At 36.7% G+C, this 12535-nt stretch overlaps 2 protein-coding genes across 3 annotated transcripts; both read left to right on the top strand.

Moving 5' to 3' along the window:
* The first annotated feature begins 1468 nt into the window (after nt 1–1468).
* On the top strand, nt 1469–5599 carry LOC143445184 (SUMO-activating enzyme subunit 2-like). Its single transcript, XM_076944099.1, has one exon. The coding sequence runs from the start codon at nt 2840–2842 to the stop codon at nt 4724–4726; it is 1887 nt and encodes a 628-aa protein (XP_076800214.1). The 5' UTR covers nt 1469–2839; the 3' UTR covers nt 4727–5599.
* On the top strand, nt 5588–12248 carry LOC143445182 (uncharacterized). Of its 2 annotated transcripts, XM_076944095.1 has the most exons (22): nt 5589–5801; nt 5864–5974; nt 6087–6168; nt 6628–6745; nt 6989–7154; nt 7222–7320; nt 7494–7605; nt 7790–7909; nt 8017–8119; nt 8479–8569; nt 8646–8779; nt 8904–9026; nt 9451–9685; nt 9827–9867; nt 10036–10199; nt 10399–10480; nt 10563–10646; nt 10756–10863; nt 11009–11086; nt 11193–11276; nt 11474–11620; nt 11818–12248. In XM_076944095.1, exons 1-22 carry the CDS (start codon nt 5701–5703, stop codon nt 12129–12131), a joined length of 2697 nt encoding a protein of 898 aa, XP_076800210.1. In that variant the 5' UTR covers nt 5589–5700; the 3' UTR covers nt 12132–12248. The 2 variants fall into 2 exon arrangements, with proteins under 2 accessions (XP_076800212.1, XP_076800210.1); XM_076944097.1 differs by lacking the exon at nt 10756–10863 and having other exon boundaries at nt 5588–5801.
* Nucleotides 12249–12535: the final 287 nt, after the last annotated feature.

The following is a 12535-nucleotide window of genomic DNA, read 5'->3' as shown; positions in this document are numbered from 1 at the left end:
GGACAATCAAGATTCTAGAGTTAGGCCATCCTGAATAGGCCTGTACATCATGGTTAATGGTTATGGTACCGTATTTTGTTCAGGTACAAACTTCAAAGTAACCACAACGAAATAAGCAGAATTATAGCACACAGAGTCCCTCTTTCTGCTATAGGAAAAGTTATTCGTTTGTAGTGGCCTGGGTGGCCTTTTTTAATACCATTATATCATTCTTGGGAAAGTGTTCGCCAGTTATTTATTGAAGTATTGTTTATTGATAACACTGCAATTGTCGTTTAATATTTGGAAACTTTCTCTAAATAACTTCATGTGAAAACGCCGTTTAGTACGTTACCAGGTGATTTCATAACATCCTAGTTTTAACTGAATATAATCCCCATTGCCAACGCTTATTTTGATCGTTCGCACATTCTGAAATGTTCGTGTATTTTGTGTCGGATATTTCCGCTCACACCGCTCCACGCTGTTATAAGCTCAAACTTCTACGCGAGAAAACGCGCAGACGAGAGATACAGAGTCGTACGAACGTATTACGTTAGTCGTGTTGATTGTAATTCTTTTGACCTGTTTTAAACGGTGATTACTAAGTTTGTGTGTAATATTCGGAACCTGTACAGTTCCTACAATAAAAGGACCGTTTCTGATAAACTGTATCTGTAATAACGTTAGAGCTTTCGACTGACAAAAGGTTAGAGAATTCTAACCGCACGCAACCACGGAGTCAGATCATTAATTCAGCGGGCAAACTAAGTCCAAATAACATAAGTTAAAACTGATGAACAGTGCAACAACCTCTGCACGTTCATTTTCAAAATAATTAATTGGCTGGAGACAAGCGACTTACACTATTATCAAAATGTTCGATCTCCCGATTCAAAATTTTTTGCGGGAAATCTTAATTCCGATCAGCAAACAGTTGTTTCTAAGGTTTGACTTTTAATCGACGTGTAGGCTTTATTTATTTTTCGCTAAGCAGGCCTACTCAGTACAACACGACAAACTTGTTTTTATTTCAACACAAGATGTGTATTGGTATAGTGATGAAATAGGCATCCGTGCCTGATAACGAACTGCGGAGAGGTTTTTGTAAATGGGTTGAATCGTCCTAGGTTGAATGGTCCTGGGTTGAATCGTCCGCGGGTTGAATTGTCCGGAGTTGAATCGTCCATGGGTTGAATCGACCTAGAACCGAACAAAACACCGTACGATTGCAATGGTAGCATAACCGTTAACCACGACGTACAGGCCTATTCAGGATTGCCTAGCTCTAGAGTCTAGACTGTCCAATATTAAGCTTACAATTGGCTACAAAGTAACTTAGTAATAACCTAAGCCATAAGTATGTGAAAGGTGCGTGGGTTGAATCGTCTTGAGTTGAATCGTCCATGGGTTGAATCGTCCTCGGGTTGAATGGTCCTGAGTTGAATCGTCCACAGGTTGAATCGTCCGCAGGTTGAATCATCCGTGGGTTGAATCGTCCGACCACCCTGGTGGACAGTTAAAAATTTTGGGCAATACGATTCTGAAAAAAAAAAACGTTTAACAATCGGAAGTTGCATGAAGACTAGCTTGGTAGTTGGGGCTGGGGCGACGAGGAATCAACGCCAGGTTTAAGTCATGCAAAGACTTTCCTCAGTTAGAGGATAAAGGTTAATTGGGTCTTTTTATCAACTCGATAAAAATGAATAATTGCTTGTTAGAATGCTATTACGCCTATTTCTGCTAACGCTAAACGGTAAAGTCCATGTTATTGCTTATTGAGTTATTGGTACGAATTATTTTATCAAGTTGTGATGCTTAAAACTCACTACCGGATACCGGACCGCAGAGTATGGCCAGCTTCAGTAAGATCTTGAGTGCACCAAGCAACCAAAAATGACAAGTGCAGTGCGCAAAAATGATCAGACACAATGGAAGTTTATTCAGTCTTTAAATCAATTGAATATTGAGTGCATAGAAGTTCTTCGTAAGATATTAAGTGCAAAATAAACTACCTTAAGTGCGGCATTGAAGCTCATCAAAATCAGTATTGAGTGCGGCTATGCCAAACATCCTCGAAACTCTGCAGTTTGGAGCTGGTTAGTTGTTTTTTAGCTTGATACTAGTGATATGCAATGTCAGCTTAAACCAGACGTGCCCGATACATGTGGCGATATCTATAAACTATAAGCATTATGTCAATCAAAAAGCTACTTTAAGTCGATTGCACATCTAGGCCTTAGGCCAAACTCTCGACCATAAGTCTGTAAGTGAATTAATCGCATAAAACCCAACCAGAAACTCACAAAGTATGTACAACACAACCTGATACCTGACTGGAAAGTATGGCAGTTTTCGATAAGAAATCATGCGCACAAATTTTCGCATACATTAACAGACTGAAGCCGTTGTGCATTAATAATATTTTGCGTGCATGTGTCACATTTTCCGCTATGGGATATTGGTAGGCCTATATCACTGAAATGTAGCAATTATGAAAAACACCTTCCTGACTAGAAAGTTTGCAATATGAGCGAATGGAGTGAATTTCTCTACAATAGTTTGTGCATTGCAATTGGCCTGTGAAACTTGTGGATGCAGCTCACTTTTGTGAATTAGAAACATAGATCTATGCAATTTTGCGGAGAAAATCATATTTTTTGCTTTTAACAACTACAGGAAGCCACAGAAATTCGTTAATGGGGAAGATATGTGATACAAATTTGTAACATTGATTACTTGGAAAATGTTTGCAAATAACATATACACAGTTGAATGTTGTTGTTTAAAATTATCTGTATAGTGTTTAGCCCTCTGTGACAGCTGGTAGGTAGAAAAGATTTAAACATAAATAAAAGCTATGGCTGGACTTTGCAACAATGCTTTACCAGAAACGTTAAAAAAAGTTGTGCAAGAAGCAAAACTTTTTGTAGTTGGAGCCGGTGGAATTGGCTGTGAACTTCTGAAAAACTTGGCGTTGACAGGATTTCGAAACATTGATGTTATTGATCTTGATACAATCGATGTTAGCAACCTTAATCGACAGTTCTTGTTTCAAAAGAAGCATGTTGGTCTTCCTAAAGCTCAAGTTGCTAGGGAAAGTGTTTTGCGACTTTGCCCTTCTGCCAATATTGTGTCACGCCATGACTCAGTCTTCAATCCCGAATATAACATGCAATTTTTTAAACAATTCGATCTAGTTCTCAATGCATTAGACAATACTGCCGCAAGAAATCATGTGAATAGAATGTGTTTGGCAGCTGATGTTCCTCTGGTTGAGAGTGGCTCAGCAGGTTACTTGGGTCAAGTGACGGTGATAAAGAAAGGTTTATCTGAATGCTATGAATGCAACCCTGCACCAAGAAGAAAAACGTATCCTGGTTGCACCATCAGGAACACTCCCACTGAACTCATTCATTGTATTGTCTGGGCCAAGTATTTGTTTAATCAGCTCTTTGGAGAAGAAGACGCTGACCAAGACGTTTCTCCTGACACGCAAGATCCAGAGGCTCGCGATCCGGAGTCCGGAGATGGAGTCAACAATGCGGAGTCATCTTCCTTGAAGCACAAACCGATTATTCAAAGGAAAAGCACACGAGAGTGGGCACAGGATTATGATTACGATGCAACAATGATATTTAACAAACTCTTCGATTCCGACATCAACTACCTTCTTTCAATGGACAAACTCTGGAAGAAACGGAAACCTCCCGTGCCGTTGTCTTGGCAACAGACAAATGCTGACAATGTGGAAAACGTTGCAATTTCAGATATCCAAGATGTGCTTAGTGTTAAACAAAATGCTGAACTGTTTTCTGCTAGTGTTGCTTCACTAAAGAAACAACTCAAAGGCGAAGGTGACGGAGGAATGCTTGTGTGGGATAAAGATGGCACCGCTGCGATGCATTTCACTTCAGCCGCAGCCAATATCCGTGCCAAGATATTTGACATTGAACAGAAGAGTATCTTTGAAGTCAAGTCAATGGCAGGCAACATAATCCCTGCCATAGCAACAACAAATGCTGTAGTTGCTGGCATAATTGTTATGCAAGCCTTATGCATTTTAAGGAAAAAGTTGGATGAATGTAGATCTGTCTTTGTATGCAAAGCCGCTAATGCCACTAAAAAGCTCTTGGTCCCATGTTTGCTTGATCCACCTAAACCTGGCTGTTATGTTTGTGCAGAAAAGCCAGAGATTACTATTAAATTGGATGCTAGTAAGTTATCAGTTATTGAACTTCGTGATAAAATAATGAAATCTGCGTTGGGCATGCTTGCTCCGGATGTTGAGCTCCTGGATGGAAGAGCAACTATCTTGATTTCAAGTGAGGAGGAAGACAATGATGAGGAAAACCTGAAAAAACCTCTTTCGGAGTTCGGAATTCGTCATGGTACAAGGCTACGCGCCGATGACTTCTTACAAAACTATGATATCATCGTGAATATCTTGCATGGAACGGGCTTCCCTGATGATTCTATTTTTGAAATTGTGAGTAAAACAGACCTTGCTCTGGACAAAATAGCTTCCGAGAATAAAAGTGCCAATAAAGCACAGAATGACGTTAAAAATGAAGATGAAGATGTTGAAATTGTAGAAGAACTAGACATATCATGTACAGTTGATAGGAAAAGAAAACATTCATCCACTACCTCCAATTCAACTGAAAACAATGAAGGAAAGCGCAGGAAAATGTCAAATGGTGCAGAGCAAATAGATGTCGACTGTGATGTTGTCGTTCTTGATTGAACTCCTGTTGAATCACATTTTGTTTTTCACAAGCAACTGCCTCACTTTTATCTTAGAATATTTTTACCTCCAACAAACCAAAAATCATTGTTTTCTATACAATGTAATCCCATAAATGCTGCAAATAAAGTAAACTTTAACTGCTCGTAAATTTTTTTGCTTTACAGAAATTTTGGCAAGTTTTGATGATTATACTTAACATATTGTTTTAGCTGGTATGATGTTTTTTGGACTTTATCATCTGTTTAGTGATTTTAAAATGTAAGCTGTAAGCATTCCTCATGCTTGTCATTACACGCAAAGTTTTATTGAGTAGTTTTGTTTGTTTTTTGTATTGTCTTTCCTAGATATAATTTATCAACCTTAAAATTTCTTTGTAACAGACTATTGTTATTGATAGTTATCCAGATGGATACATTATAAATTTATAGAATACTGCCTACTACATATATGACTGTATAGGTTTTACGCAGCATACTGTTTGTATTTGATTTACTGAATCATATCGTGCTATTGTACTAGCAATATTGAGGTTTTCAAGCATACACTTTAAACTAGAAACATCATTTTACATAATGTTAATTATTAGCAGATTTTCAGTGAATTTTTTCTCGTTAAATTGGTTATGTTTGATGATAGAAGTTATATTAATTAAACTTTGAAACTAAATAAAAAAAATGAAAATGAATTGGAAAAATGAGAGGCCATTTTTTTGGAAGAGAACCAACGAAATGTACCCGTTTAAATGCAAACTTATGCAATAATTTAGTTCAGTGCATTTGACATCGCAAATTCGTTGGACCCTTCTTGCTACAACAATATGATGTTTGTGAAAATCTTTCAGTTTGTTTTTTTATCTTTGTTTTCTTCAGATGCAATAGAGCTTCTCACTTCTAGTTTCTCCTTAGTTTCATGTGTTGTGTATTATATCAATCATATCTGTAGTGTAATTGTTACGTTAAAGCTTTTCCAAGATGACTGAAAGGCAAAGCATAATGCAGAAGAAGCAAAGTTCATTATTCTTCAATTTGCTTGCTCTTGGTTTTCACCCACGGTCACTTGAAATGAAACACAGGTATGTTTTAATGCTTTAAAGTTAATTTTCATGCACAAAAGCAATATTTTATTTTCTCCAAGGTGCCATTTCAGCGAGAATATGTTTGACAAACCCAACAACCGTGCATTTGAAGTAGTTATCCATTTCCTCTTTGGGAAGCTCAATCCTAAACAGACCGATGAGTTATTTCGGTACAAATGCAGTTCTCACTATGTGTTACATAACTTCAGTCATATAATTAGAAAGCTAAATATGTCGTACGGTGTTGACGTGCTTATTGCTCACCGTCGTTTTCTTTCAAAGGACCTGCTTTCCGAGCACAGATAAGAAAACAAACCAGCAGTTTCGCAAAGTCTGTTACAACTGGTTAAAAAGAATATCAGAGGTAAAAGTTCACTTGTTTGAAATAACATACAACTGCTGTAGGGCCCTCGCAATTTTTTCAAATGACAGCAGTGTCCAAACTCCAAGACCAACAAGTAGCCACACTTTATGAGACTATTTTTCCATAAGTAGCTAAATATAATTATCTCTTAAGTAAAAGTAACACTGTTACTTTTCTCACGTATAGTGAAGGTGCAAAATAGACAAATTCAAGCATTTAGATATACAGTATTGTAAAATGTTTGTGTGGAAACTTCATGTTTGATTGAAACGATTTTTCTTCTGAGCACCATGTATACAATTCACGTTGAAACAAAAAATAAGGTTAATATAAGATCTAACAATCACTATGAGACCGTACATGCCCTTTTTATTGTTTTCAACTAAGAAACTGGTTAACTACTGTAATAGACTGGTAGTCTGCATTGAGTAATTTAACAAATATGATGTCTTCTTTCAGCAATACCCAGACTTTGGCATTCCGAAGGCAACTACGACTCTGCTGATGTCACCTGGTGGCAAAGATTTTGTGAACCTGATGTTTCTATTTTCTGGATTTGTTCTACACAAACTCACCAGTGAGTTTAGCAAATTACTTAATAATTTATATATAAAGCGAAGTGATACATTTGCCATAAGGTGTCACACAAAATAATTAACATGAATAACAAGAGGTAGTTTTAATCTGCCTTTTTAATCAGTTATTTTTAACAGTAATTAGCTTCCTGTTTAGCAGATTGAACTTCCATTATTTTTCTCTTATGAAATTACAGTTAATTTTTCATACATCTATCTAGTGAACAATAAATTGAATATTTTAGCTGATGTGTGCTCGTACGGTATTCTTCGCCCTCCCCAACTGTGCAAAAACTTGGCTCGAGCGCAAATGAATACTATTAGAGCCATGAACATTAAAGAATTTAATGAGCATCAAAAGCAAGTACAAATCATCAAGAAAACAGACGAGGAATTACAGAAGCTAGCAGAGTAAGTCATCATTTTTGCAATTCCATTACAACCATATTTGTATTTTTAGTTAAATTTTATGTTACAGTGAGCAGATGAAAGAATACCACGCATTGCAAAAGAAGAAGAAATTTCTTTTGCAGAAAAAGCAACGCTTGGAGGGCGAAACTAGAATTTATTCTGAAGCGTAAGCAACCATAGAACTTAATGCAGAGTGATGGTTGCACGTCTGTTGATAGTATTTCAGCATCCAAGTAACATTTGAACGAAGCTTGCATTGGAAATTTGTGAAATTTATAATCAATAGTAAATATTGTTAATATTTCATGTAAATTGAAAAAACAAAAGATTTTTTCACAGAAAGCAAAAGGAAATCCAAAGACAACGAAAAAAAGACCTTGATACTGGCGTAAAGAAGATTAGATCCAAGTGGAATGAAATCACAAATATGGTTGAAAAATGCAGCGCTCAAGTAATGTAGCATCATCTAAGCTAGGAATTTTTTTAATTGCATTGGGATCCGTTAATCGCCTTTAGAGTGCTGATTGTGGTATTTTGTCTTTTTACGTGAATTCTCCCCTTTTATAAATAGAATCATTTTCATTCGTTTCTAACCCAAAAAATGAACTATTAAATTAAGGAATTTCAATTTTCAGAGAGAGATTTTTACAAGTGTACTCTGTGAAGAGAAGGATAAACTTGTATTAGATGGCAATGCTTTGCAGCCAAAGGTGCCGGCTAAATTACTAAATGATTGTCAAGAAGAAATATACCAGGTTCAAATATTCTTCTACAAATTTTACACTAACCTCTGTGTTAGAAACTCACTTACAAATGAAATAGAAATTCTAATATAATAAGCCTTTTACCATTGCTCATTCAGACTATAGGAACATCGTTGTATGAAGGTGGATTACTCAACCTCACTAGCCTTGTATCACTCAACAATCTTGCCTTGACATTAGTGGCAGACACTTTGCATGAAGGTTGGTATCTTTAAGCTGTTACTTTTTTCAAAGCACGGTTGTTACATGTTTAGCACACAAAGGGAAGATAAGAAAACACTAAATACATGTTAAGCAACATAGGTTTTTGTGTACCAATCCAAACTCGCACAGTTTTACAAGAGATTACTATTGAGCAAAAATCTTTTACACACGCATATGTCTAAAATGTAAAAAGAACATTGGATTGGACTCAAATTTACGTACTTGTTGTATTTGTGCTATTTGCATGTATTAGTTCAGTGATTTTAGTTTAAAGGTTTCTTGATGTGTATTTTTCAAATCAGTTATCATCTTGACGTGCTCTACTAGTACTAATTATCTTCAATACTCTGTCTCAGTTGGCCCTTTCGACTTTGCCAAGTACAGTTCCTTTTTAAAAGCCCAAATCAAACGGCAAGAAGACGACATGGTAAAACTTTTTGACATCAAGTAAGTGTTGAAAAGCATGTGCATTAAAGTACTGCACACCCACTTAACAGCCTATTAATAAGACCAATTTTCATAGACGCACAGTGGAAGGCGAAACAGCTGATGTTAAATCTTCAATAAAATGCCTCAAACAAGAGTTGGACAAAATATATAGGGATCGCCATCAAGCAGATAACAACCACACGTTATCGGAAGATTTCACCCTTGCAGGTATTAAAGGATGTGCACTTTGTTAATATAACTTCTTTGTTTATTGTGCAATCTTTCAAATCCTAAAAAACGTATGCTTTTAGTGTATAAATATTAAATGTATTGCTTTTGTGTGTTTTAACAGAATTTGACATCACATCAAATATCCCTTTGCCTGATGCTAAAGATAAAACTGTTTTTGAAGATTGTTTAGACAACCTAAATGATTCTCCTAAAGGAATAGCGGAAAGGTGTCTTCTGCCAGAAGGTATTTGCATTTGTAAAATATTAAAGTGGTTTCAGTTTGACCCCCAAGGCATGTTTGTCAGATTTCATCCGCACAAAATATACACACAGCTTATTTTTGTCGGCCAAGTATACTATTGGAATTTTATTATACTAATCTACGTTTTTCTATAACTGTCCAACATATTAGTTATAATAAAAATCAATTCCAATATATATACAAGTACTATTTCTTCCTGTTAACTGCTCATGTCAAACAACACAATTTGCTGATAAATTAATCACTTCAATACTGTACAAAATGCTCCTCAAGTCATATCACCAACAGTAACAAATTTTTTTCAGGATACTGTTTTAGTTTTATAATTTTGAAATATTCCGGTGTGCCCACCCACCACACGTATAACATGGAATCTACAACCACTAAAATTACTTTTATCTTCCAGAAAGAAAACTTGAAGATTTTCTTGAAGAAATAGTTTCCTCTTCATTCAGCTCAGCATCAAGCGTTCAGCACCCCAGCACCAGCGAAGCTTGGACCATTCCAGTTAATGAAAACAAACCAGGCAGCTTGATAAAGAAAGTATCCTCGCCTGGCACACAATCTAACAGAGCTGACAAATTGAAACCTGCACTGACACAAGGAAAGCCAAAGCATGTTGCTTTTGAAGACCGCTTGAGGTAAGATATTTCGTCGACATATTTCGTTATCTACTCTCTCCACCATTGCAGTAGTTGTGCATTTAAGGCAGAGCTGAAAGTATTTAGTAGTCACGATCACTGTGGTGCCAGAATTTTACCGAGGTTTTTTTTATTTTTTAGTGCCGGCCTTATTCAACATTCAATGCTCTCAAGAACCCCTGGTCGGTTGTTCTTAATTTTACGTCATAAAAAGTTATATTAATACAATTTCCTCCAAAAAATTTACATGTTGTATACATTAGTGGTATATTTCTTAATTTCAAACTACCAATCAAAAAGGGTCATCAAAGAAAAATTTCTGATTTATTGAAGTAAAATATCTCCACCAGATGGCACGAAGAGAGTGACTGGAGCCAGAGACCAGAAGAAGAAAACAAAGGGAAGAAAGTCCATGTCACTGCCAAGTTCACCCTTAGTTCAGAGGGGTGAAAACATCAAACTAACACCATTTCGGTCAAGCACCCCAGACGCGGAACAAAAGTTGATCAATGAGGTAAAAATGGATCTATTGTGTAGTTTGATTTCATGTAAATTACCTGGTTTGTGTTTATTGCCTTTTGGTTGTTGTAGCATTTCTGTTTGTTGAGTGTATAAACAGTGGATTACGGCGACGACAATTTTAGTCTTTTGTGTAATTTGTTCGCTCAAACACTGAAAATTCAATTTTTTTTATAATTCTGTCTGTTTTCAAGATTGTAAACTGCACTCTCCAACCCACTGACAGCGAACGCTCTCCACTTGTCGTTTATGAAAAAGACAATTTTTGCCAACTAGGTAAGACCAATACCAGCAGACAGGCTATTGTGATATCTTTTCAAATCTCACCGCGGTTTTGAACAAAAATTTTCATTCTTAGATCGTTCTGCCTTTGTGTCTCGTGACAAAATTATGCGAACGCCTCCCATCGAGACGTCGACTTGTCCTGAAACTGTCGGTCTTGGTAAGAGTGGTTGCTATTTTTCTTTAACTGACGAAAATAGTCGGCATTCCTGTTGTTGTATAGTTTTTAAGAGGGCATTTAGAATAGAAAATACTGGTATGTGCATTAGATGACACTGACGAGCCGTCAACGTCTGCGCCTCCAACGTTTATGAATGTGTCATCTTCTCAGTCACCCCATGCTGCATGCTCATTAGATAAAGAAACGGCACTGAAGGGTCCGTGCCGTGTCATTAGCCGTTATAAAATCTAACTGCTTGTTTACTGCTATAATTCTACTTGTTTGAAACTAGTCTTAGATGGAATACTTTGTGTTAGATATTGCTGTACCGACATCATCAAACAAGTTGTGTTCTTTATTAGGGGGTCTAACATCGTATGAAGGGTTAGCTAACATAACGCGTTTCCCTGAACAATACCAGCAAGGCACTTCACAGAATGGTTTGTTAGAAATTAACCTTTTAACACAAGCTTGGAACTTTTATTCTAACTTTGTTTGTTGCAACCTGGCTAATATACATATCTCAATTTGCTATGTATGGCCCAGGCGACGTCATCTGCGGTATCAATTCACTTGATAAAAGCATTCAGAGACAAGCGAAAGATCACTTTGATGTGTCTGCAGACATTGGTTAGTATTTTTGTTTATTCATTATGTTCATTTTTTTGTTCCCTTTTTAAAAAAAGAATTAACAGCGAGAGACATGTTGGCTTAACTTATAACTTTAATGGTTGTCGCTGCCATTTACGTTGAGTTAATGATGGTAACTATTGTGTAATTAATACGTTGAAATTAAAACGAGGAATAAAAACCGCGTCTGTTCTTAGACTATGCCTGGGACACGATGCTTGAAAACACTCTTCCACATATCTTGGACACAAGTGCTCTTGATGATTTAGAGGAGTCAGATTTCGACGACAACGAGACCAAAATAGATGTGACAACGACGCTGGTTGCAGTCGATGCTGAAACAAGTAATTGTACTAAGCTCCTAATGTTGTTTATACTTAACTGTCAATCCTTTACACTTTTAAAATTGATCCAGCAAACTTTGTTTACTAGAGTTCAGAAACTACTAGTCTAGCTACTAGCTAGAGTCAACTGTCACAGAGTATCCGATATCCATTCTATTAGTCATTAAAACGTTCTTGTCAATATTAATTTTTTTAAGCTGACGTCAACTCCAACATCGCATATTCACAATCTAAAGATGTAAATGCCATTGATCTTCTGATGGCGTCGCCTGTTTCGACGCAGACCACCGATTACAGCAAGGAGAACGATTTGTTGCAGCCTACTGTTAATCCTTTCTCATCTCCATTAGTAAAAGTTCCAACGTCTTCACTTGCCTTCACACCAGACCGCCCAACGTTGCAGGAATTTGAATTGAACCTACTGCCAACGTCAGAGCTAGCTGGAGACATCCAGACCCCTGAGTTCCAACGGTTTAGATCTTTGTTAAATTACAAAAGTGCCAAAAAGTAAACGTTATTATCTGTGTTGTACTTTGTGCTGCTATTTTTCTTTGATACTGTGTTTGCTGCTACATTATTTTGTTGAGATTAGTTAAAGCGTGGTGCTCTCAGTAAAAGTTGCACAAGATTCACTGTTGTGCTTGGCTGATTTGAATAGCCGTCGTCAAAAAGTGTTGTGTTATTCCTACACCTTGTGTTTGTAGATCTCGCCAAACAAAGTTAAATTTTCAGCGGAGCTAGACTTACTTTAAATCGGATCATTTATCAATCTTTAAATCATTTTACATGACAGCATTATTTCACATGGAAAGGGTCTATACGAAGAAAAAGTCGCGCCTATCGCCGATGTCCAGTTAGTTTACTTATTCTATACATGGCACCTCTGTTCACTATCTCATCGGAGCTCGTACTATA

Source organism: Clavelina lepadiformis, chromosome 2, assembly GCF_947623445.1.
Source record: "Clavelina lepadiformis chromosome 2, kaClaLepa1.1, whole genome shotgun sequence".
Lineage (NCBI taxonomy): Eukaryota > Metazoa > Chordata > Ascidiacea > Aplousobranchia > Clavelinidae > Clavelina > Clavelina lepadiformis.
This window is presented reverse-complemented; position numbering and strand designations above follow the sequence as displayed.